The sequence below is a fragment of the Psittacula echo genome (genome assembly GCF_963264785.1).
Source record: "Psittacula echo genome assembly, chromosome: 4".
NCBI lineage: Eukaryota > Metazoa > Chordata > Aves > Psittaciformes > Psittacidae > Psittacula > Psittacula echo.
The window spans coordinates 51,488,108-51,515,276 of NC_137738.1; the positions used below are offsets into that span (position 1 = coordinate 51,488,108).

Below are 27,169 nucleotides of genomic sequence, written 5' to 3' on the forward strand. Positions count from 1 at the left end.
ATGAGCCAGCCGCCTGCAGGGGGCGCAGCCGCCGAGCCTCGCCTCCACCCCGAGGGCAGCAGCGGCAGGAAGCAGCAGCGAGCCTCCTCTCCGGCCAGGGCCCGCGACACCCCTCCGCGCCCGCCGCCCGCCGCCACCACCGCCGCCGCCGCCTTCCGCGCTCCGGCCGCCGCCGTCAAGGCCACTTCAGGGCGGCCACCAGTAAGCCAGGCCCCCCGAGCCTCCCGCGGCCGTGCCTCCGACAAGCAGCCGCGCGGGGCCGCGCCGCCGGGAGCTGTCCACCCCTGCGCCGGTGCTGAATCGCCGTCCGCCGCCGGCGCGAAGGCCGTCGCCGAGGAGCCGCCGCGCACCGCTGAGCCCGCCGGCCCACGGGCCGCCGAGGAGGCGCCCCCTGCAGGAGGCGGCGGCGGCGGGGGGGAGCGGGAGGGGGCGGTGGCGCCGCAGCCGCAGCCGCCGCCGCCGCCCAAGCAGTGGCGGGGGAAAGCGGGGCGGTCTCCTCTGAAGGGCGCGGGGGAGGCGGCCCCGGCGCCTCCATCTTCCTCGGGTGTGGGGAAGGGCCGCGGGGCGGCGGGCGGCGGCGGGTACTGGAAGGAAGGATGCCTGCAAAGTGAGCTCATCCAGTTCCACCTCAGGAAAGGGCTGGCAGCGGCCGCCCAGATGCAAACCAAGGGCAGCAACCACAGCAGCAGCGGCAGCGCTTCCTCCGCCTCCTCTTCCTCGGCTGCCGCCCCGGCCGAGCCTCCCCCGGCCGCCTCTGCCTCCTCGCCTTCTGCCATGGCGGCGGCCGGCGCGGAGGGGCTGCGGCAGGGCGAGGCGGGTGGCGGCAGCAGGAGCGGCGCCCCCGAGGGCGCCCTAAGCCCGCAGCTGCAGGAGGAGATGCAGGAAGAGATGGAGAAGCTGCGGGAAGAGAATGAGAGCCTCAAGGTGAGGGGCTGGGGGGAACCGGGGCCGGGCGGGGGCCGAGCGGCATCCCTCTCTCCCCCGCCGGAGAAGGGTTTCCCGGTCGCCCACTCCCCCCACACTAGCGCTGGAGGCAGGGTTAAGATGGCCCTGTCGCGGGCAGTGGCGCTTCCCTGCTTCTCTGCGGTGTTTTTAATGAGCCGGGTTGTATTTAGTTGGCGTCCCTGCGAGGAGGAGCTCCATTTTGGACGCCTTCCCCTATACGTGGTAACATTTGTGCTTATGACCCACCTGTTGCGTCCCTATCCTCTTCTCACCCCGATGCCAGAACGAGATAGATGAGCTGAGGACAGAGATGGATGAGATGAGGGACAGTTTCTTCGAGGAGGATGCCTGCCAGCTTCAGGAAATGCGCCACGAACTGGAGCGAGCCAACAAGAACTGCCGGATCCTTCAGTACCGGCTGCGCAAGGCTGAGCGCAAGAGGCTCCGCTACGCCCAGACTGGCGAGATCGATGGCGAGCTCCTGCGCAGCATGGAGCAGGACCTCAAGGTACAGACGTTGAGCAGGTGTCGAGGGGAGGGAGCATCTCAGAGGGAGACACGACCATGCTAGTGATCCTCACGAGTCAGGCATTTCCATCTGTTCTGTTGTACACCATGTACCCAAACCAGCTCGCAGGATAGCAATGGCCAAGTGTACCTTGGTATTAGACACCCTTCAGTACGCAGATGGTCCATTTTCAGCCTCAGTCCAATCATTTTTTGTAAAGTTAATGTGCAAGAAATGACTCAAATACAAATTAGGATCTAGTGGTTTGGGATCTTTTAGGATGAATGTGAAACATACCCTACGACTGCAAAATTAAACCAACCTCACCGAATAGTCCCCCTGACTTTGAGGGGATTACGGCACTCTTTAGTAAAGATTTCATGAGACCATCAGATCAAATACTTGCAGAGTCACCACATGTAATCCTGACATTGCTGGTCTCAGTGGAAAAACTGTTGATACCTTGAGTGAAGCCAGGATTTTCCACATCCACCAGAAAGCATAGACACAACCCATCGAATTTCAATGTGTAATCAACTGTATTTCATCCGTAACATCTGAATGGACCACGGCCCATTGTTGAGGAAAAGTTTCAGTCCTTGTTTAAGGCTTGATGTTGGTAAAGTATCAGTCATCTCTATTCTACATCTGAATTGCCCAATTACAGAAAAAAAAATACATTCTTTCTTGCGCTAGTTGGAAGTTGTTTAATTTCTGTTTCCATCTACTGGGCTTTGTTAAAGGCTCCTGCTGAATTTCAACTTTTTTCAGTTGGCTGGTCTTCTGCCATTTCTCGTGGCGAACCTGTGGGAGGAGAATGAGATGTTTTGCACATTCAGAATGATGCTTAGCTGAATAATGGAGACATGCACCTTTGTAGGCAGAACTTGAATGTGAGCCTTCATGTCCCAAGTGAATGTTGCGATTCCATCTTGTAGAGCTGAATTCTTTGTTGGCTCAGTGTTACTATGTATTGGCAATTCGTATGCGTGCAGGGCCAGGGAGGGAAATGGTGAGGGCACCTCTGCTCAGTTGCTTGCCTGCAATATAGAGGTGGCAGTTAAGGCTTTAGATTGAGCTGGACAAAGGGCTCACTTGAATTAGGATTTCTCCCATGTCTTTCTGGATAACCATATAAGTGATTCTTTGGAAAGGAATAGTGTTTTTGCAAAGCGTTCCCGCAGATCATGAATGTGTTCTGCTTTGGAGCAGGGATAAATGTCTGAGTGAATTTGTGTGCTGGCTAACCATCATTGTAACTCATTTGCAGTTTTCTGTAATGTTCCCAAGCCCTCTTCTGAAGAATTTATATCCAAAGTAATGCTGTTCATTTTGCATAGGTAATATATATATATTAGAGGACTTAATCCTTCATGGATACAGTCTTGCACATAGCTGTATTAAAATGCATCTTGCAAGTTAGTCCCATTTCCCATGTGATCTAGAATGCTCTGTAGGATTTCCATGCATTAATTGCTCCACCACCAAATTTTGTGTCAAAAATCACTACCAGTAATGACTTTGTTACTTGGTAGTATTTACTGATCCAGCCTGTATCTATGGACTGAAGACAGATTCTGACAGGATGCTGTTAAAAATGTCCCCTATGATTTTCCATTTACTTTGGTTGGGCAACCAGATGAGCAGTTTAATACTGAGCATAGGAAAAAACATCAAGATGTCTGTGTTGTGATTCTCAGCTCACCCTGTAGTCTCTTTGGAGTATGATTATAACTGAAATTCCCCTCCACTCACTCGTTCTGTTAGGCATTATGGGTCTTGACTGCATGTACAGTGGGGGAGATTGTTGAATGATCTTTTGCTACACTGCAGTGTTGTATCTGTAATTTGCACACACTGGGTTTCTTGTCAGGGGAGGCTGAGTCACTAGCTGCTGCTGTTTCCTGATACATCAGATTCTTCTTGACTGCTTGCTTACAATTAAAATTTTCTTTAGAGTTTTAGTATGTTAAAGAAAATTCTTTGACCCACAAGCATAAAGATCATTCTAGTGAAAGCCATAAAGGATAGCTCTCTAAGCTCTCCTAGCTAATGTTAAGAAGGATTAATTATACTTTCTAATGTTTTAAAAAAAGCAGGAAATTAGGCTTTTCAAGTATGTGTCTAAATCACCATCATAACAGTAATTAGTATATATTTAAATATTTTTGGTGCATGATTATAGTTTCTGGTGGTTTCAGATAATACAAGGCAAGTGGTCTGAATGGCAAAACTCTCATTACTTTGCATGAAGAAGAGAAATTAGGTTATGACAATGTGACTTTTAACTCCATTCTTGGGAAAATGTATTAAAAAGATCCCATACCAAATAACAAAAACCGTTAGTTTTCATTTTCATTTGAAATATTTGGCATTGTTTGAGTGACCACAAGGTCAGTAAAGATGGGTTTTGTGCATATTTTACTCTTTAAATGAAAAAATAGCAGTTAATGCCAGATATTTAAGTTAACTGCCCATGAAGAAGAAACTAACAGGGTCAAAATCAAGATGTGTCTGTTTGTTCTTCGCAAGTCACAGGTAAGGAAGGCTTGGAGAAGGTGGACCCTGCTTTTAGATGCTTTTGCACGTCAACTGAAGACCATATACCTTAGTGCATTGCAAAGCATAAGCTAACAGTGGTTGAAAGTAGATGCTGCGCTATCTCCAGGAATAATGAAAGTCCTGTTTCACCATCAGCATAACGGAATCTAAGAGGGAGTTGGAGTTTAATGTCTAATGTGATTTACAGTAAAGTCCTCAGGAATTATGTACCATTTGTTGAAGCAGTTGACTTGAATTTGGAACCATTTAGAATTCTTTCTGTGAGTGTATTTGTGTACATGTTTCCTTACACATCGCTTCCATCACAACATGCAGAATTAACCTCTAAATAGTTGCACTGCAGTAGTAATTTTTTTGTTACCTTTCTTTTGATATAACATTTAATTTAGGTTGCAAAAGATGTGTCAGTGAGACTTCATCATGAGTTAGAAAATGTGGAAGAAAAACGTACTGTAACAGAAGATGAAAATGAAAAATTAAGACAGCAGCTTATAGAAGTTGAAATTGCCAAACAAGCACTACAGAATGAACTGGAAAAAATGAAGGAGGTTAGTGTTGCTATTTACTTCTACACAAAGTATTCGAAATTATGAAATTCTTATTGCTGAACTAACTGGTTTTCTTCATATAACTTGTTTCGGGGTCACAAAATATGGCAGTCAAAAGTTGAAAGTTATAGAGTGCTGAAGTACAGCTTGGCGGCAGCTGAGAACAAACTAAAATATTTGATGTTTCCTATGCAAAACAGAAACCAAACTGTGGCTTTGTTTTTCCTATGCAAGGTGGGAAATGTGGAACTTATGGTAACAGAGTTCAGAGGCGTTGAGACAATATACTTATGTTAATATATGTGCAGGAAGAGTGCTGAAGGGAGTCAGAGGCACCTAACTTTGGAGATCATGTTCCCCACGTGTTTTTACAAAGACCAGTGTTTTTCTCTTGCTAACTACTACTAGGGACTAGCAGGCACAATGAGACTGGGGATCCAGCCACCTCTCCATCTTGTTCAGTCATGTTCTTTGGAGTGTTGTGAAGTGAAAGACTCTACCTGGCCTTTCAGTCTAAGCATATTTTTACATTATATCTAATTAATCTTAAAAATTACTCCATCTGCCACTATATGGATGCAAGATCTTGTGCCATTAAGTAAGCAGAAAATTGTATTATAGCAATTATAGCCTGGTCAACAGAGATAACAAAGCACACAATAACAAGAAACTGTTAACTAAGAATGACTTCTCAGAACAAATTTTAGAAACAGCCCTCCAGTTCAGTGTTTTAAATTCAATGAATGCCACTGATTTTCACTTTTAGTAATATTCCCTAGTAGGAATGCCAGTGTCTACTTTGATCTTGTATGAAGCGGAAGAGATGTGTTTCAGTTGTCAAGAAAGGCAGGAATTTTTTGGTTGTATGATAAGTTATAGAATTTTTAAGAACTGCAAATGCTTACTTTAAGTGATGTACTATTAAAAATATTCACATGTTTTCTTTACAGGAATTGAATTTCAAACATATTAGTAGAGGATAAACAGGTATTTTCGTTCCACCTTCTTCTGCTTTTTCAGATAATTACAGATTTGAAAAGGGCATGAAATCAGCTTCTCTCTCCTCTGCCTGAGACTTTCTTCTGTTTTCATTCTGGTTTCTGCCATCAAATACATCTCAGTTTCCAGGACTATCTTCTTTATGAGAACATGATCTTTCTGTAATTATCCTTGCAATTTGTTGTTAAGCTTGTCTTTACTCCAATTTTTTCATGTCCATTCAGACTCTACCTTTTTATAGATTCCCATTTCTGGATCCTTTCTTCCTGCCATCTGATAGTTTATACCACTGTAAGTTTCTTCTGTCTTGCATTTTCAGATTAAAGTGAAGTATAGTGGCAGTTTAATAGTTTGTGTCTTTTGGGTGCTGTATACCTGCAGGAAATTAACCCAGTAAATAGGCTTCTGTCCTCAGTAGTCTCTTTCTCCTTATCCTGATTCTTCCCTCTGTCCCACTATGCTCAACTATGGTTCTGTTGCTCTCATACAGTTCTCCGCTTCTTTCTTTGGCTAATGTGTCTGTCTCTTTCTGGTTTTGCTGTTGGTATCAGTGGAAGGATACTGGAGACTCCAGAAGAGAGTGTCATGTTTAAGCTAGGGGCTCTTCTACACAATTTAATGAAGCTGAAACAGATGGACAGTTACTACTGGCATAGAATAGAGCACTGAGCTAGAATGGAAAAATGCAGTAAGACTTTACACCAGAGTAGAAATAGAGTGGACAAAGAATCAGAAATGCATCCTTATACTGAACTGGAGAGGAGAATTGCCATGCCCAGTCTTTACATGCATTATGATCACTAGGCAGGAGTTTTCATTTATGCGTTCCAAAAGGGCTGCTGAGTCCCTTCTAGTAGAAAGCTGCTTTTCAGGCTAGGACTTTCAGCACAGCATGGGGGAAGCTGGAGGATGGTTGAGGAGATGCAAGTCAGAAAAATGCAAGTTTGAAGTGAAGCCAAATTATTATGCATTTTGCAAGCATGCTGTGACTTGGGGGACTAATGGAAGAATGCTGGTGAAGAATACTAATTCTTACATATTTGAAATGCAGAATCTGTGAATAAGCAACCCAATATAACCAACCCAAAGCAATCTGAAGTGCATTAGAATTTTTCTGTGACAAATGCCTTGTCTTCTTTGACAATTGAAGGGTTAGCGCATCTTAAATATAATTTTCAGATAGTCATAATGTTGATTTTCTGTTTGATTGTGAGTTATTTCTTCTAGTTTCATGGGTTTACAACCCTTTCTCATTTCAGTACAGCCATTATAAACAATAGAACCTCCTGCTTAAGGAAATTCTCTACTCAGCACATATGAAAATACAGAGTCAAGACCTTTTGTTTGGATTGCGATCTTCACTTTATTGAGCTTGGAATTAATGAGAGAGTTAATCTCCAAAGACAATGAAACATTTTTATTTCAGAGCATAACAGTGCTCAGAGTGTATAATGACTGATTTCTGTATTTTTGTGTCATCAAATGTACTGCTAAAACAAAAACCCTTTCAGTTCTTCTTAAAACCTACTTATGTGTAACTGCCATGAGAAATGTCATCTCCTTTTATAATGCACAATCATTGAATCATAGAATAGTTAGGGTTGGAAAGGATCTTAAGATCATCTAGTTCCAAGCCCCCTGCCATGGGCAGGGACACCCCACACTAAACCATGTCACCCAAGGCCCCATCCAACCTGACCTTGAACATGACCAAGGATGGAGCATTCACAACCTCCCTGGGCAACCTATTCCAGTGCCTCACCACCCTCACAGTAAAGAACTTCTTCCTTATATCCAATCTAAACTTCCCCTGTTTAAGTTTGAACCCGTTACGCCTTGTCCTGTCACTACAGTCCCTGATGAATAGTCCCTCCCCAGCATCCTTGTAGGCCCCCTTCAGATACTGGAAGGCTGCTATGAGGTCTCCACGCAGCCTTCTCTTCTCCAGGCTGAACAGCCCCAACTTTCTCAGCCTGTCTCCATACGGGAGGTGCTCCAGTCCCCTGATCATCCTCGTGGCCCTCCTCTGGACTTGTTCCAACAGTTCCATGTCCTTTTTATGTTGAGGACACCAGAACTGCACACAATACTCCAAGTGAGGTCTCACGAGAGCAGAGTAGAGGGGCAGGATCACCTCCTTCGACCTGCTGGTCACACTCCTCTTGATGCAGCCCAGGATACGGTTGGCTTTCTGGGCTGTGAGCGCACACTGCCGCCAGCTCATGTTCATTTTCTCATTGAACAACACCCCCAAGTCCTTCTCTGCAGGGCTGCTCTGAACCTCTTCTCTGCCCAACCTGTAGCTGTGCCTGGATTGCTTCGACCCAGGTGTAGGACCTTGCACTTGGCATGGTTAAACTTCATAAGGTTGGCATCAGCCCACCTCACAAGTGTGTCAAGAAAATGTTGGAGGCAGAAGTGTAATTTTTTGTTAGGCAGTCTCCAGAGCAGAACCAAAGCCAAAGTTCTCTTTGTGTATATTCCTTATTGTTTTAAAAAACATGGCAGACTTAACTGGAAGCTTATATAAAACATAAATGCTAGTAGATGTGTTTGTGTAGAGATAAATCTAGAGTTCTCCAGTGAACATTTGGGTGAATATTGTGACTGTATTTGTCCATTAATAGAGATATAGCTGATGTTTGCTTTCTTGGTTTGGAGCTTTTGGAAAAAATATTTATGATATATTGCATTTCAACTAGAAGTTGTGGATGGTAGCAGAAGCTTGTAAGCATCCAGGATTTGGAAGGTGTTCCAGCAAAACATACATTTCTATAAGCTACTTTTCAGTCTCCCAACCCGAGCTGTTTCAGTTAATGTTATTCTTGTATGCATCCACACAGAAACACAAGTTTTTTAATCTGCATTGCCAGTTCTCAGAATTCATTTGTAGCAACTGCTGTTGATTTCCTCTTTATTATTTGTTATTATTAATTGGAATGCTTTTTGTGAAGCTGAAAATGAAGCAGAGAAACCTGCCTGGATGTGTTCCTGTGTAACCTGCTCTAGGTGGCCCTGCCTTGGCAGAAGGATTGGACTAGGTGATCTCCAGAGGTCCCTTCCAACCCTAATGATTCTGAGGTCGTGTGAAATGTTTCCTAGAAGAAAGAGAAGTCAACTGTAGCTAGATGTATTCTTTTCAGATATAAAAAAAAGTAATGAGTTGTAAATTAATTCATTATTATTAATTAATTGAAGTTCATTACTTCATTGGTAACCACTTGTTAAAGCCTAGCTAACTTTCTTGTAGAGCTTTTTATGATCGTAGTATGAGCTAAGAATTCATTCATTTGCTATAACTGTGTAGGAAATGCCCCATCAGCCATGCTTTAGATGGTTTGTTATGAAGCAAATGAAGTAGGAGAAGACATGACAGATGTACTGGATCTTGGGCTTTACAAATCCTTATTGCAATGTGGATATGTAACTGCAAGAGGCACCAAGTTTTTCAGAGACATATGTCTTTCTAGAGAGAAATAGATTGCTCTGTTAGAGCTGTAACCTGAGTGGATAAAAGACAGTTCAGTTCTTCCAGCCACATTAGGGTGATGTTGTCAATCTACCATTTTCTTCTTCTAAGCCTAAGTTATTAGCTCAAACACAGAGCTTGTGACAACTGTGGCTACATGGAATGTGAACCAGAGATGTGTTTTGTCCCTTCAGTTCACACTGCAGGCAGAGGAGTTTATGCCTCCCTACATGGGTCTGTGTTTTGCTGGAGTGGTGCCTGTCTTGTTAGTCGGTCTGTTTTATATGCTGCATAGAAATGGAAGAAGTCAGCAGGGTCTGGGAAACTGGGCACTGGAGCTGAGAGGAGGAATCTGAATTCTGTTCCTCATTTTGGTACTATCCTGCTGTGGGACCGCAGGAAAGTACACTTTTCTGCTTACTCTTGCAACCTTTACCTGCTCTGTTTATGCACAGGTTTGCTGTCTTTGTATCTCTGAGTGCTCAGGCTGCACAGAAATAAGGAGAGTAGCCAGAAATTTCACAACAAAAGCTGCTGTAAAAAAAACCCCAATGAACCCCAAAACACCCCTCTCCAAAACCAAAAACTGGAGAGCCATGAAAAGAACCGGTAAGGGATGATCCCATTCTAGTCCCCTTGATCACCAATATCAGCTTGTCCACTATGTCTTTCTGACAAAAATCCAGTGTGTCTCCTTTCTGACAGCCCTTTCTGTCTCTAAGCTCCTTCTGCCATTTAGCCACAAGCACTTATTTCCAGTCTTTCTCCTATAGATCAGAGTCTCGGGTTCTGTCTCTTGAGCTTCATCCTGTGTGTGTGGTTTTTAATCTTAATTTTTTTTTTCCCCAGTGTATTTTACAGTAGTGGCTGTTATTCTGTCTTCTGGTTCCTAAGTTCCACTCTTGTCCTTTTCTCTCCCACTGCCTCCTTCCCTGCATCCATCCAGTTCTTCATGAGTGTCCAATCTCCTCCTTGGATTTCAAGTATTTTCCAGTAATTTTTCCTCTTATTCTACTCCAAATATATTATCCTCATTTCCTAGTTACAGCTTCTCTCTTTTGCAAAATTTGTCCTTTCCTCTGGATTCTTCCACCCCCACATCCAAATCTGTCAGCTTCCTTGGTTTGTTCTGTTACTTTCCTTGTTTCCAAGCTGTAGCTCTTCACTTTTGTGTCTGGACTGAGAGCAGTGGAGAACTACTCTGTGTTAGGAAATGGCAACTACATCACTGTGAGCACTGGAGAAAAGGTTTCTGGTTCTAAAGCTTAGCCTCAGCTATCCTGTCATGCCTCTGTGATCCCAACAAGGCTATAGCTCTGTGAATATTCATGGATTTCTAGTTTCTGTTTGTTGCCCATGCTGTAAGCGTACAAGTCACTGGAGATGGATGCTTGATTGTGCTGCTTTGAAAGGGAAAGTTTGAGTCTCCTCCATCATACTGTCCCCAAAGCATTTACTAATTGTACTTCATGTTTTAATTTATCTTCAGGTTTTGAGCCTCGTTTCAAACAGTTTGTAATGGAGGGAGTAGATACAAGGCAGAGATGAGACGCTAGTATGCCTGCTGATAGAGCCGGTCAGCTTCACAGGATCAGCGTAGTAAGCAGTACTCTTCGAAGAGTTACAGTAATTTACTTGCTCCTGGCACGAGATGGCAGCAGGGGAGGATTTAATAGGTTTCTCAGAAACCCAGTGCTTTACTGGAACCTTCGGAGGACCCAAATGCCAAGTCATATCAGCAACATTTCTACTAAAAGCACAGTTAAGCAGAGGGTTTGTATAATCTGGAATCTCAGCTTGTTGCCTTATGAAAATTCAATTTTCTTTGGTGAAAAGAACAACAGGATAATAAGGAGGCTTTTTTAAAAAGAGATGAGAAACAAGCCTCTGCCCGAGTTTATACACAAAAAAGCAAACCAGTCATCTGTCTCCAAGCACAGCTCAGTGATTCTCTGAGCACCGCGTGCCTGGAGATGCAGAACCCCTAGTAACTTCTGACAGACTTGCTTGTGTGAAATTGTTACCTTTGGTATCCTGCCCAAATATTTTGTTCCTTTAAAAACAGTGCTCAGCAGGGATGCTATTCATAATCTGTGAGGGTGTGATTCTGACATCTTTGCTCAGAGCACACTGCAATTTCACAGTGAGCAGGATAAACAAGAGTTTGCTTCAGTTTACTTATTTGAATATGGGAAAATAATTATAATGGAGTAAGAAATTAATCTCTCACAAAATCTGTTGTAGTAATTCTCTGAAAATGTCGTGCCACAAACAAGAACAAATTATGTGCCTTTGAGAAGCAGTTTACACTTAAACCTCATAAAATTACATGTTTAATTATGTATCAGCCATCAGCAATTTAGATGAACCATTTGCTCCAAGAGAGTTTATCAAAACTGAAAATAAACAGCCTGATGGTCAGTAATAATATAACTCCAAAACATATGTAACAAATAGTGAGTGAATGATGGCAAAAGACTAAATATCCATAAATATCTTTTTGTGAACAGGTTTTGTGAGTAAAGGTGCCTAGGAGACTTTTTTTCAGAGAGTCATTGAAACTGCTCTGCTGCTTTGTTGATTCCTATTGAAATGTCTTAAAATTTGCAAGGATGTGTAAAAGGAGTGGCAGGATTGCTTGCTAATGGGAAAGTAATAATGAAAGAGTGGCGACTGTAGTGAAAAAGAGTGTATCTGGAATATGTTTAAAACATAAAAGAGTTTAGCCGTCACAGAATAAATTTTGATCGATACTTTTGAATCTGTAAACATAATGCTGCTATTCTGGTTTGATGAGGGCATGGGAGTTCCTTCCTTGTGACAGAATGTTACCTTGTTTTTTTTCCTTTCTGTGATGAGTATCAGTAGCCTAAGATTTGCAAGTTCTCTTATCAAAGTTGTTACTGATACTATGTACAGTCTTCAAGTAAAATCAAAGTCTCATTGCAGTAAACTCCATTTTAAAGGAAAAATAAAAGTAATGGCCGTCTTAAAACAAAAAAAAACCAAAACCAAACGTAACCAGAACAGAGGCACAGAATAAGAGCCAAGCTTCCAGACTCATAGGAACTATGTTTTAGAGAAAGGATGAGTTAGCACCTGGGACCCTTTTTTCACTTGGGTTATTCTTCTCAAAGTTATTTGGTACATAATTGCTTCCTTTAGTCAAAAACTGTAATTGTAAAGCAAATCAGACTAAGGAAGGGTCCACACACTGACAAGAAGTTGCTGACACATCCTTTGGATGGTTTTGGCCTGGATCAGTTACCACTGCTTCAGTGCCTGGGCATGACTTGGGGTCTAGCCTGGGTCAAAGCTTATTCCTGACTGACAGTTTGGATGTGGTCCTGCTTGTTTGGAAGGAAGCTGCAAGGAAGTTTAGCTGTATTGTCACTGTAGTTGAAAGGAGACTGAATTGTGGCGTGTCAGTTGGCGTCCTGAGAACAGTCCATGACTATTTCATTTACTAGAGTCAAAACTAGGCAGAGGGGTCTCTGACTTGGTATGGAGCCAGATGAAATGGTAAATGGAACACAGAACAGCAAGTCCAGTCCATTGTTGCCATGTGAATTCTTACCGCTGAGAATGACTGACAAGGGGCAATTGACAGCAAGGACAAAGCCAACACAACTGGAATGCCCTGTTGTCTGTGGGAGTAACAGACAGTGTGATAAGTGTGGATAGTAACTGGTTGCCGGAGAAAATGGTTTGTGAGTATGAACTCACAGTGAGGCAGACTGGAAAAATGTATGCCTGTTGCAATGTCTTTAGGGAATGAGTTCCTTGAGATTTAAAGGAGAAAGAAGACTTTTTATATCTCATTACCAAAGTAGGTGATATTGCTACTGACTTTTCTAAAGCCCTCAAAGTATGATATCACATTAATAAATGGAGGAAAGTTTGGGAAACCCAGTATTGTTTGGTTTATATTCAGTCATCTGCTAATTGTTTGTTGGCATTCTACTGTTTGTAAACTGGAGAAATTTACTTATTTTCTCAGAAAAGGCAAGTTTTTAGGACTCTGTAATGGTCCTCAACCTCAGAAGACAATTTTTCATTTTTGTGCTTCCTAGTTTCAGTATTTCTTTACCTAAATGGACATTCAAGTGTCCATATACATAACTTAGTCATAGAGGTACCAAACTGATTGCTCAAATGAAAGAAAAAGTTGCCAGGTAGCTTAAAAGTATAAAAATGAGTTCCCTGGTTTAGTTGGCTTTTTGACATTTGTCATGCTACCTTTCACAGTTGTATCCATAGACAGTACATAATGCACACTGGTTCTTTTGTTGTTGTTTTGGCTAAGTTTTGGGGTTTTTTTTTAATAATATTATGCTTTTAAAATTCAAACTATCATTTTATTTATGTCCATTTTGTCATTCTTGGCAGGTCTCTGGATTTATTTTTGTAAGACACTGTATAATTTCCTTAGTTTCTTAAAAGAAAAGGTTGCAAGATAGAAGACAGATTTCACCCCTTTGTGTGGGTACAAAAGCATGAATGGGAATTTAAAGGGAGGCCAGGATTCTCTAGATTTAGAGGAAATCCAGATGAATTTGCAAAATTGCTTTCTGTCATCTGGAAGGCTTTATGAAGGCAGAACAGAGACATTTTCTAAGTGCTGAACCAGAGGTCTAGACACATGTTTTCATATGAAATCAATATACATGAAATGTCATAATCCTCCTGGAAGTTTCACCAAGGCTTTGATGAATAATAGTAATACATGATTTCAGTTCTTACAGCGCTGTGTTCAGTCCACTACTTAAATGCACCTGTCGCTTCAAAGAAACACCTGGAAAAACAAAGCATTTGCAATGTGCTGATACAAATCTAAGCTGAGCTTGTTTCAAATTGAAAGGAAAATTACCATAGCTTTGTCTCTTTTCAGTGCATGTGCTCACTGCAGGCTTCAGAGCTGTCTTTCTCATAATCTTAAACTGATCTCTTTAGCAACTCCACAGGAAACAGTTTTCTGGTTTTAGATTTTCTCATACTGCTAGCAAGTCTACAGTTAAAAAACACAGGGCACTCTGTAGCCTGGTATATTTGTTAGTTATTCTGCACAATGAATTTTCCAGTGCCTGCGTTTCTGATGGCTCTTTGGTGGAACCTCACAGCCCTAGGTAGTTTATCCTGGCTTTAGGAGGGTGGGGAGAAAATAGCACCATGGAGGTAAGTGCTGTCTCGTGTTTTGGCTGAACTCAGCTGCCAGTGAATGGAAGGATAACCTTGTCATATCATGTTCGAGTCAACAGAACTTGGTTCTTATGGGTGACTTCAACTACCCATACATTTGTTGAAAGAACAATACAGCAGCTTATGTCATCCATCAAATTCCTGGAAGATGTAGAGAACTGCTTCCTCATACAAATGTTAGATGTGCCAACCAGGAATGAAGCACTGCTGGACTTGCTATTCACAAACTGAGAAAACCTGCTATTGTAATATCTAGGTCTGTGACGGCCTTGGCTGCAGTGATCACAATATTGTGGAGTTTGGGATCCTGCTGAGCATGCTGAAGGTCAGTAGTAAGACAAAGGTTTTAGATTTTAGAAGAGCAAATTTCAGCTTGCTTAGAGCTCAGCTGGGAAGGATTCTGTGGGAAGCTTCCATGGAGAAAAAAGGAGCTAGAGAGTGCTGGGAGTTTTTGAAGAACACTCCTGGAAGCATAAAACCTGTTCATGCCCTTAAAGTTAAGGAAAGCAGGCAGAGCAAGAGACTCCCTTGGCTTAACTATGAGCTTCTGAGTCTGCTCAAAACCAAAAGTGAAGCATACCAGAGATGGAAAAGCAGACAAAGACCCACTGAGAACTATGAGGGCATTGCCAGGATGTGCAATTGCAGATGTTTGGCATGAAGGGATATAAAAAGTAAAAATGATGAGTACTTCTTCTGAGATTTAAAAAAGAAAAATTAAAGTTTCCTTTAATTGAAAACACCTTTGCTCTGTTCTGAATAAATATTTTTAATCTTTACACATAATACAAAACACCTAAATGCATTTTAAATAGATGTGAGTCATGTGGCAGGAAGAACACCCAACTACAGGGCATACTGGGCTCTGGGATCAGCCCAGCTGCTCTTCTGAACTGTGTAGAATCAGTATTAACTCTGAACAAGAACATCAGGCTTTTGATGTTGGGGGTGTTTTTTCCCACTACAGCCTGGAGGTTTGTTTTTCACTTACTGCAGTGTTCATAATACCAACAGCTGCACCCCCCTGGCATTTTAGCAGATTCAGTTTTTGATAACACTGCATGGTTAGGAGTTCCAAGCACTGCATTTCTGATTTTGAAGTAAAGGGCAGTGGAATAACTTTTTAGATGTGCAGGTATACTTTTCTGAAGTGTTTGTTTCTGCTGAGATGTTTTGACATGCTGGTTGTTTGGTTTTTTTTCCCATTGCTGGTATTAACAATAGCATATATCAAGATGCATAGAATGAGACCTGTGGGTATCAATTCTATTTTGCTTTGTCTGATTTTAATTGTATGATTGTGTTAATTGACTTTGGCTATCTCAGCAATGAATCCAGGTTAGGATAACAACCAAGCTCTTTACTTAGGTCACAAATGAGTACTTGCACTTAGAAGTTATTTGCTATGCATCTGTTTCCATCAGTGTTGTGTGTAATGGGAGGCTTCTCCATCCCTGTAAAGCATGACTGATGGTGACATCCAACTTGCCTAATTACCAGGAATGTTTTATATTATGAGCTTGGTTGAATTATTTTAATTTTTACAGATGCTAGCAGTTTAAATCTTTGATAAAATAATTGATTAGAAACATCTGTAACAGTGCCACAGGAAGCGTTTTGAACTGGAACATTGGCTTGAAGGTACACCTAGATACCCCCAAAGGTTCATTTTCCTTCTGGCATGCTTCTAGGAATATTGTTGCTAAGTTTCCAAACTTTGGTCAGGTTTCATGCATTCAGAAATTACGAAGCCAGAACTGTATAATAAGATCAGTCTGGCCTCCTGAATAGCCCCCAGCTGTTTTAACTGATGCCTGCTTTTTGGAAAAGAGTGCTGCTCTGTATTAAAAATTGACAGCTGAGACCAGTGTACCACAACTCTTCCTGAACTATCCCAGGAACAGTTAAAAATTTGTAACTCCCTTCTCCTGTGAATTTGCTGAAAGTTAGTGACCAGCCAGGAAAGATATGTTCTTGCAACCACACTAAACTGAAGAGTCCAGCATCAGTGTTTTAGTGCTTTTTGGTTGGTTGGTTGCTTTTGTTGGCTTTTTTTGTTTGCTTGTTTGCTTTTTTAAAATATCTGCATGCTTAGGGTTGATATCACTTAGCTGTCTGAAAATTAAGCTTTTATCCTAAGTTAGGAATTTGACCTTCCTCAAAGGAGAAAGATAGGAACACCTTTGAAGTGATTCATTCCACTTGTCTGAGGGTGGTTTGACTCTGTGTAGAGGCACATCCCTTTCTAGTTACTGCACAGTGAACCTTAGTTTTGGTATCTACATCCTAGGACAGAATTAAGCCTTTTGGTCGCAAAATTATCCTTGGACATTATTTCAGCTGATTATCTTCTATGACCCTGTAGTCTTTTTCAGAGATGTGTTTTTTCAAAAGATCTTCTTTATTCTCTGGGCAGTTTTCCTATTGTCCTAGCATAGCTTTCACCCCTTGTTCTTACATGTGTATCTTTGTATTTAGTCATATTAAAACAGATATTTGATTGCTCCAAGGTTTGTAATAGTGACTGTCCTTTTCAGTATTTAACATTTCTGCAATCTTTATTCTGTTTGCAGTCTTTATCCAATATTATTTTGGTTTTTTCCAGACAGCAGCAAAAGAATAATTAGTTGCACAAGAATTGATTCTTGTGTAACCCTATTAGCACTGCTGTGACATTAATTTGCAGGTTCTTGACATTTATGATAAATGCTGAGGAGTCTGATGTTTGTTCATAATAGCTAGTTAAAAATGCATCCCAGTGATCAAATATTTATAATAAGCTGAAGATTGTCAAACTTCATTTCAGAATGAGATTTTCACATTTATAGCAAAGGGAACATTTAAATGACAGTCTCTAAGTCAATCTGTACATGAAGGTTTTAAGTCAGCCTAAGAGCCACAGCCTCTTCTCTTGCTGGGAACAGCATTTCCTTTAAGAGCCTGAGCATGTTTAATTAAAGGGGAAGAGTCATCTTTTAGGAGGTAGAGGCATGGGGATCACTCACAGGTCTTCTGAGCCTTTTGTAGTCAGTGACACTGCTTCAGACAGCACTGCAGTATTCTCCTTCCCCTCATCTCCATCTTTGCATGGTTGAAATACCCAGAAAAGGATTGGGTGCAGGCTTATGGTACAGCAGACTGGTACCAGAGTGAGAAAGGTAGGTGTGGGGATGCCCCAACTACTAAAATGTCTTCCTTCTATTTTAGCTTCTAGCCTCCATGGTTTATTTTTCCAGAGCACCTTCCTTACCTGAGCTGCTCAACAAAATTAAGATTTAAAGTTAGATTTTATTTGTGGCAGCATCACACTGGTATAGCTTCAGAGCACTGTGGAGTCTTATCCTCTGTTTTCAATAACCTGAGTTCTGTGAGAGCTGTCTGAGCATTTAATACAACTATTCAGTAGGAAATGAGATTGAAAGCAAATGTACATGTGTGATCAGCCCACAACTTTGCAGAACTGGCTTCTGTACACATTTTGAGCAGTATAGAAGTACACACCATGTGCAGAATCATCCTTTTCATTACTCTTAATTTTCAGAATGACCTTTTGTTTGTTGTTGTTGAGATATGGCAAATGTTCTTTGGTTTATATACATAGATTTTTGTAATCAAGGCAATGAACCTAATCTGATTGCTCAAACTTTCCCATTCTCATGAAAATTTATTTGGAATCTCTTCTGAGATCTACAGAGGCTAAAAAACTCTACATGTGTGCAAAAGAAGACTCTTGTTAGATTTGGCCAAATATTTCATGTATTTAATTCATAATTGCCGTATCCATGTCTGTGTTGTGCTTCTTTGCATTTCACATATCCACTGCTTTTTTTTTTCCTGCTTTAATTTTGCAAGCAAGTGGAATACTGAAAATACTCAGGACTGCTTCTGCTCTAGAAGGGAGGTAAAAGAGGCAAAGGCTTGTATCATTCTATGGCCTTGTGCCAGTGACAGACAAAGCCAGTGTCTCAAGTTGGTTGCTGGCAAATTGCACTGGTAGACTTGCAGAATAAAGGAGACATTTTAAAACCAAAATTTTTTAATTTATTTTTTTTTTTTAGAGAATCTTAATTTTCAATTTGTCAACATGGATAGTGTCCATTTGGTTTTTACTACATTTCCTAATACATTGAATTAGAGTCAGTGGCAGTAAATTAAGAAATCTTTTTGTGTCTGTTGTGATCCAGCCTTGTGAGCTACCCAACTCTGTTGACTGAAGGGAAAATGCACTGAGAGTCTTAGGGCATATTTGCATTTCTCTGGTCATAGTCACTCTGTGCCAGACAGAGGCAAGTGTGTGCAGCCCGAAAACTGTTCAATATTCAGCAGCTTTTCAAGACTGTAAAGATGGTGTTAGGTTTGCTCTGGTTTTGGAAGTTCTGCGGACTTGTCACAGCAGTCGGGAGGCAGCTAACCATGACCATGTACAGTACAGTTGTGTGCAGATAAGAAGGTTTGGTTGCGGCTGTGGAGATGCAAGAAGCCTTTGCCTTAGCCTGCTCTGTGAGGAGGCGTAAGGGCTGTTAGGGGAGCTTTGTGCACCCACAAATCCCTTTATGTGTCAGGAATTCCTCCTGTGGTTGCCGACATTGATTTTTTAGATTATATACCCCCAGATCAGGCTTGACATAATCAAACCTAAGCATCTTGAAAAATCTTAGTGTATTTTACATAAAGCTTCTTTATGAATTGCTGAGTGATTTATTGTCTTTTAGGCCTAGGTAGCAAGAATTTGATTTCATTTTACACCTTTCCTACTCAGTGAAGTGTGATGCTGTTATTTCAGCGTCATGTTACTCTCAGAGTAGATTTCAGGCCTTTTTACACCTGAGAAGCACTGATCATCACAGGACTGCACATTTGGCTTGCAGTTTAGGTCTGGCAAAAGAAGAGTTATACCATCTGGTCCTGAGAAGTGCTTAGCAGTGCCAGCAAGATGTTGGATAAACTCCAGTGAAGGTCAGTGGAGAATTGATGCTGCTGAACGTTGCAACAGAATTGTCTGCTGCATGTGTTCTGCTGTGGCTCTAATATGAATATTATCTGTGGTCTTATCTAAACTGCGGAAACTTCTCCGCATTGCCAGGACACACACATAGCCCATGTGTGTTGGATACAGTGAATGCTAGCATAGTCAGATCAAATCCAGTTTTACCTCGTCTTTCAGAGGTAGATTATATAATATAATGATACATGCCCCAGTTACTAGTCTTGCTGTCCCCAGTGCTGTTGAAATACTTCATTAGTACTTGAGCAGTTTAGCAAAGTCTTCATTGTAGAAATAGTATTATATGCATTTTTTGTTTATTCTTTTCTTCTGCAGATGGGTAATTTGATTCAAGCTTATTAAAACTGTAGTGCTGTCTGGTGAGCATTACAGATAAGATAGTGCAAAAGCACTTTTGCTTTTTTTACTTTACCTTTGTCTTTTGAACTCAATCATTGAGTGAACTCAGTATGATTTTTTAAAATTCTGTGGAAGAAAAACTGTCTGAGCTCCCAAATTCTCCTTCACAACACGTTTTCAAAAACAATTCTGGAATATGAGGGACAGATTTTTTGCTACAGTTGAGAAAACAGCAGGGGTGTCTTTTAATGGCACTACAGTATCCTTTGTGGCACACTGTTACATGGGAAAAAGATTAGCAAGTGGTAAATTATCTTAAAAGGTGATCTAACACAAACATTTTTGAACAAACAGTTTTTGTACATGAAGATGGCTGAATCACTCATTCGCCCTAACATTTGTTAGTATGTCAAAGCAAGCAACATGCAGGAAGTTTTAATAGTGCTCAGTTGCAGGGATAACATGAAGATCCACTTGCGGGAGTCTGGGTTCCCAGTTTTGATTTTGTCATATGTTTATTTGAATGGTTGTTTGGGGTTTTTTTTTCAGTTTTGCTTTGATGAATTTGTTTTCATTAGCAGCAGTAAATTGTTTAATGTTAAAAATTGGATTGGAAGAGGGGAGTAGTGCAAGTCTTGAGAGAAATGATAGAAAGGGTAGCCACTGTAAATTGTGAAATGTACCTCTGAAAAAACTCTCAGAAATTTATTTACAGTGGGATATATTGCTTGATATGTGACATTCTTTGGTCAGTATGAGCGTTGCCTCAGTGCCTTAACATGATGTTATGGGACACTATGACTTTGCAGGTGTCATCTGTCATCTGAGGTCTGTGCAGGACAGATCTTAACCTCTAGTGATCAGAAATTGTCTCATGGTGGTTTCCACAAGAAAAGAGATCATACCAGTTCCAGCTAGGCCTAATCCACTTACCCAAATCATCCTGCTAATTGAATTGTGCACATTCTTCATTGCTTTCTGCTACAAAATTCTGTTGCTAAACACCATCATTTCATTGGTGAATAATACAAGCTTCATGGATGGTTTCTTGTAATTCCAGTAGAACAGACTAGAAAGTAGTGCCTAGTCATTACAGAGCCACAGCTATTGTTGTAATTGAAATGTTGCTATCCTGACTACAAAAAGGAACAGAAAAAATATGGAGAGAAAGGAGAAAAACAGATTTTTCATTTTATGTCAAACCTAGAAAATACTTTTGCTCTGTGTGGGCTTGTTTGGGGTTTTTCTTTTGGTATGGGTTTTTTTTTTTTTGGAGGGAAGGAGTGTGTTGGTTGGGCTTTTGAGGGGGGGTTGGTGGCTTTTGGTTTTGTTTTCATAGAATAGAGTCATAGAATAGTTAGGGTTGGAAAGGACCTTAAGATCATCTAGTTCCAACCCCCCTGCCATGTTTTGTTTGTTTGTTTTTCTGTCGAGTTTTTTTGTTTTCTTTTTGTTGTCATGGAAACCTTTTCATATATCTCTTACCTTCTGAAAAGTTGTAGGATACTCAAGAAGTTGCAGCTCAGCATTTCAGAACCTCCTTAAATCTGGAGAGATGCTGAGCTCTTCAGGGTGAATAGAAAGCATTTACATATCAAGTAGAAATATAGTTTAACTATCCCTTATTTGTTTTATCATTGGCAAGAATCTGGAGAGTTTTGCAGTGTTAACTGATTTGAAAGGGTTTTTTTTCAAACTGATAATACATAGTGGTATGATTAATGGTAATACTGAGGGGGAAGCTGCTCCTCTGAAAGTTTAACTCTTTATAAATTTGACAATTCAAAAAGAAAATCAAAAAACTCTCCACATACATATACCATTTCCACAATAGGATAGCTACTGGAAGACCATGAAGAATAATTTTGTTTGTAGACTGGATCCCAAAATTGTTGGCTTTATATTTAAAGGGAAAAAGTGAAGTTAATTTAACTATTTTTTCATGTCTTTTCTGGATTCCTTTAGAAGCCTGTGATTCACAGCTATCTAGCTATCACAGCTAATGATTTTTGATTGATTTTATTGTTTTGTCTACTGAGAGCATTCAGTGTTTTTGCAAGAGATATACAAATTTTAATACTGGTTCTTGGTGGACCCATCTATGAATTTCGTTCTCATTCTGAATCTGAGGTTGGTTTTCTTAATTTCTGTATAACTGTACAGTAAATTGGAGCAAAAAAGCCTTGTGAGAAATGATCTCTTATGGTTGCTCAGATTTATATGTGAGTCATTTCCATGGCATTGATTTTCCTTTGGAACAAGCAGTCCACAAATTTTGTATTTGCTATGGTGATGATCTGCAAAAGAAAGAGAACAAATGGTACCAGTGGGCAAATAGTGCATAGGATTGTTATGTACAGCATACCTGCCCACCGTACTCTGTTCCTTGAGGATTATGAACACATTTAAGTTCCCACTGTATGGAACTGGATAGCTTTTAGATACAGCCTGACTTGTGCAAGGAAATGCACATTCTTCAGCGGCACGAAGGATCCTGCTACCAGAGAATAGTCTCAGATGGAGATGCTGTTGTTTGTATCACTGTCCTGCCTCAGGGCCTACATTTTACCTGGGGAACATAAAAACTGGGAACAACTGCAAGTGGGATGTAATGTATTAACATATTCTCTCACTCACTTTCCTTTCTCCTGCTGTTTTCTTGATGATCTGTATTGAGCACTGACAGCAGGACGGTTGCAGTTGGTTTCCCCTGCTACCACTTGCCCACTAATGAACTTTCTATTGTCAGCAATAATGAGATTGTTGCTGGATATGCTAGTAGGCTTCCATCCCAGTGCTTCCTGCTCTGAAAACAGAAGTTTCTTTTCTACTCACTTTGGCTAGGTAGCAGATGAGAAGATACCAAAGAAGTCTGCTCATATGGTGGTGCATACGTGTCTTTGTGTGATACTGTTCTTAAGATAATATGATTTGTTTCTCACTAGGACTTTATAGTCCAAGCAATTTTAAATTGTATCTACTTGAATATGTTCTGAAAACAGACCAGGTCTATGTGTGAGTTTGCACAGAGTTTGTTTACAGTGTACACCTCCAGAGGTATGACTGCAAGCTTGAAGCCTGTGGTGGACACGGAGAAAGGTGTACTTATAAATGTACACTCAATAGGATCTCAGTGACCCTATTTTATGTAGCTTGCCTATCACAAAGGCTAAGGCTACATGTCTGGCTAGACACATCTCTAAGTGCCTTGTCCCCAGTAATGTTGATATCAAGTGATCAAGCTGGGTCTCACTGCTTGCCTCATCTTTCACATCTGTAAGTTACCACTTTGGATATCTGCTTTCTTACTTCTCTTGTTATGTGTTAAACATTCATTATGCACTAGTCTTAAAATGAGTTGAATTAAAAAAGTGACAGACATTAAATGAGTACTTTAGTTGTATAACATTATTGTGTCATTTTGGGGCAGCTGTGTCTCCCTTCTGTATTTGGTATCTCTAGGATTGCAATAAATTAATTCCTTTATAGGTGCATTTGACTTGCTGTGTTTTAAAATTAATGAAATATGGTTTATATGCCTCTTTAGTGAAATATTCAGTGCATCTCATTTTTTGCTGTTACAGCAATCACTCAAAAGAAGAGGGAGCAAAGACCTACCAAAATCAGAAAAGAAGTCACAGCAGACACCAACAGAGGTATGTTATAATAACTGTAGCCTACATCCTCATGTGGAGGCTTCAGGGACACTACGGAAATTGTGCACATGGTTTGTAGATTTGCATTTTGCTTGCTTGCTTGCTTTACTCTTTGTATGCTGTGAAATTGAGAGCTCTTAGACCAAATGTGCGGTCAGACAACACTTTGTCAAGGGCCACCTAATTATAGAATCATAGAATAGTTAGGGTTGGAAAGGACCTTAAGATCACTGAGTTCCAACCTCCCTGCCATGGGCAGGGACACCTCACACTAAACCATGCCACCCAAGATTCCATTCAACCTGGCTTTGAACACTGCCAGGGATGGAGCATTCACAACTTGCTTGGGCAACCTCTTCTAGTGCCTCACCACCCTCTCAGTAAAGAACTTTTTCCTTATATCTAACCTAAACTTCCCCTTTTTAAGTTTGAGCCCATTACCCCTTGTCCTGTCACTACAGTCCCTAATGAAGAGTCCATCCCCAGCATCCTTGTAGGCCCTCTTGAGATACTGGAAGGCTGCTGTGAGGTCTTCACGCAGCCTTCTCTTGTCCAGGCTGAACAGCCCCAATTTTCTCAGCCTGTTCATACGAAAGGTGCTTGAGCCCCTTTATCATCCTTGTGGCCTCCTCTGGACTTGCTCCAACAGTTCCATGTCCTTCTTATGTTGAGAACACCAGCACTCTACACACTTGTGTTTCCCCTTGCTCCGGTGTTGAAGGAGCTCCTCACCTTGGCAAAATGATCTACCCACTGGTGTTGCGAGAGAAGCCTCCAGCTTTCATTAATTCGTTTTTTTATGCAAAATTTGTAAATGGGAGCCCTGGTGAAACAATATCATAGGCCATTTGTGTGCTGACTTCAGGACTTTTGAACACTGTGAAGTCTAGTACAGTGTTGCAAGCCTAGAAAATATAGGGATCTTTTACAAGCTCATCCTATCCTTCCACCCCGCACCTGCTGCCCCCCACCCTGTATTTTCTGGGCATTGTGTGAAATGTAATCACAAGTAAAATAGTCTTTTCCTGTCTTTTAAATTTGAGTATTTATTTTATTGTCTTGAATTTCTTGATTAGTGAAAAAATGATTGAAGGAAAATCTCTTAGTGTCTCAAGCTAAGTACCTGTTATTGTTAATCTTGTAACTTAAGACCGTCCACTGGAGGTCTCCTATTTTATATCAAGTTTCTTCAAATATTACTTTTTCTTTTTTCTAAGGAGGACAATGAAGACTTGAAATGCCAGTTACAGTTCGTCAAAGAAGAAGCAGCCTTGATGAGGAAAAAAATGGCTAAAATTGATAAAGAAAAAGACAGATTTGAACATGAGCTGCAAAAATATAGATCATTTTATGGGGATTTGGACAGTCCCTTGCCAAAAGGTGAAGCAGGTGGGCCACCTACCACAAGAGAAGCTGAACTCAAGCTTCGATTGAGACTTGTGGAGGAGGAAGCTAACATTCTTGGAAGGAAAATAGTTGAACTAGAAGTAGAAAATAGAGGACTGAAAGCAGAGCTTGATGATTTAAGAGGAGATGATTTCTCAGGGACCTCTAACCCACTCCTGGGAGAGCAGAGTGAATCCCTGTCAGAATTAAGACAGCATTTGCAACTAGTAGAAGATGAAACAGAATTGCTGAGGAGAAATTTAGCTGATTTGGAAGAGCAAAACAAGCGCATAACAGCTGAGCTAAACAAATACAAGTACAAGTCTGGCGCCCATGAGAGCTCTAGGCACCATGATAATGCCAAGACAGAAGCGTTACAGGAGGAGCTAAAAGCTGCACGAATGCAGATCAATGAGCTGAGTGGCAAAGTCATGCAACTCCAGTATGAGAACAGAGTCTTAATGTCCAATATGCAGCGCTATGACTTGGCCTCTCATCTTGGGATCCGTGGCAGTCCCAGAGACAGTGATGCAGAAAGTGATGCAGGAAAAAAAGAGAGTGATGATGATTCTCGCCCCCCTCATCGCAAAAGGGAAGGCCCCATCGGTGGGGAAAGTGACTCTGAAGAGGTACGGAACATTCGCTGCCTGACACCCACGAGGTCTTTTTATCCAACAGCATCTGGGTGGCAAAAAAACTTCACTGACAGGCAGCAAATGAAGGACATTCGCTCTGAAGCTGAGCGGCTGGGCAAGACAATAGATCGCTTAATTTCTGACACAAGCACCATCATAACGGAGGCAAGAATTTATGTGGCTAATGGGGACCTCTTTGGACTGATGGATGAGGAAGATGATGGCAGCAGAATACGTGAGCATGAGCTTCTTTACCGGATCAATGCACAGATGAAGGCCTTCAGGAAAGAGCTTCAGGCTTTCATCGACAGACTGGAAGTTCCGAAATCTTCAGACGACCGAAGTGCAGATGAACCTTTGTCAGTGAGTCAGGTAGACTTTTACTTATTAAGGCCTACAGGTAAAAAGGCTGTGCCAAGTGAACTGAGTCTCAAATTTGATGTATGGCACATCAAAATTCTTTATTCTAGCCAAATGGAACCTTGTTCTACCAATGGGGCTATTTGTGAACAGTGAGTAAGTCTAGTCTCCTGGAAAACATAAGAATTATTTTCTAGGAAGTGGAAGATTTTGCTCCTTTCTGGCTTTGCAAGTGCATTTGCCAGAGTTGTGCTCCAATAAAGGCAGTGCAGACAGCATTTTTGGCACATAAATGAACATGATTGTTTTCTTAGTGGTTAGGTTCCTGCTAAATGGATAGAAAGAAAATCTTATTAATTTCAAACAGGAGGAAACATTAAATTTCCAAAATTATAGAGAATAAGACAAACCACAGGGAAAAATAAACCATGCAAATCTACTGTACAGTCACAGACCCATACAGTAGTGTGAATATTGGAATTACTGTAACTGATTGTATCTTTTGAAGGCCTATGGGTCACTGCTTGCATGCAGCAGTGACTAACATCTTTTTTGGTAGCTCATTTTTATGCAGAATTGTTCCAGAGAGTTTCTGGGGAGGAAATTCCTTGCTGACTCAGCATCTATTGCCATGAAAAATTAAAATTACCTACTCTTATCTTAGCATGCAATCCTATAGTTGACAAATCCTGTTATTGCTCATGGTATTATCTAATGTTTTAGTAAGTCTCTTGCTGTGTTAATTTACTTTGTGCTGTTCTGCCAGTTTACGGTCAAAGTAGGTGAAGCTGAAAGCTATTATTTCTTATTCCTATGCTGACTAATTAGTCTTTTGTTTCCTTGTATCAGAAAGTCACAGACGCAGTGAGTTTAAAGCTAATCAATTGCTATACATGTATCGCATGAAATCAAACAGAAACAACATTTAGCATGCTTACTTTTTTATCTAGCTATAGCTCTGAGCTTGTAGAGCTCCCATTAACTTAAAAGCAGAGCACTGCATGGGCTTATACAAATTTAAAGCAAATTAATTACTATTATCTCTAAACAAATAATATCAATAGTTAGATTGGACACGTCAGGGCTTGGCCATGCAGAGCTTCTGTTGAAGTCAATGGGAGATGGGCAGTTGGTCCCTCCACAAGCATAATCTGATTCACTGTTTATTTTGTTGAAACTTTGGACTTGCTGTTCCATTAATTGACTGTTCTCTTTGTCTTTGTATTTACTTTCCCAGATGTTCCAGCCTATCATTTTACTTATTCTCATCCTTGTATTATTTTCATCCCTTTCATACACAACAATATTTAAACTTGTCTTCCTTTTTACACTGTTTTTTGTACTGTAAGCCATTCATCATTTACTGTTCATTGTAGTATTATTTTCAGTTTGTTTATTTTGTCCATCCTCCAAGATAAGAAGTGCAAGAGACATAGTTTCTGTAATAGCAACTGCTGTAAAAACACTGAAGACTACTTGTTTACCAAAACCAAACCAAACCAAACCAAACAAACCCCTGCAAGAACCATACCAAAAGGTCATCCAGTTGAATAGGAAA

At 41.0% G+C, this 27,169-nt stretch overlaps 1 protein-coding gene across 1 annotated transcript; it reads left to right on the top strand.

Moving 5' to 3' along the window:
• On the top strand, window positions 1-26,254 carry MTCL3 (MTCL family member 3; the record flags this gene model as incomplete). The annotated part of the gene is made up of 6 exons (XM_080614733.1): window positions 1-924; window positions 1,229-1,453; window positions 4,405-4,563; window positions 23,159-23,230; window positions 24,448-25,623; window positions 26,186-26,254. The coding sequence occupies 6 exons, from the start codon at window positions 1-3 to the stop codon at window positions 26,252-26,254; spliced, it is 2,625 nt and encodes an 874-aa protein (XP_080470859.1).
• Between the last annotated feature and the right edge of the window lie 915 nt (window positions 26,255-27,169).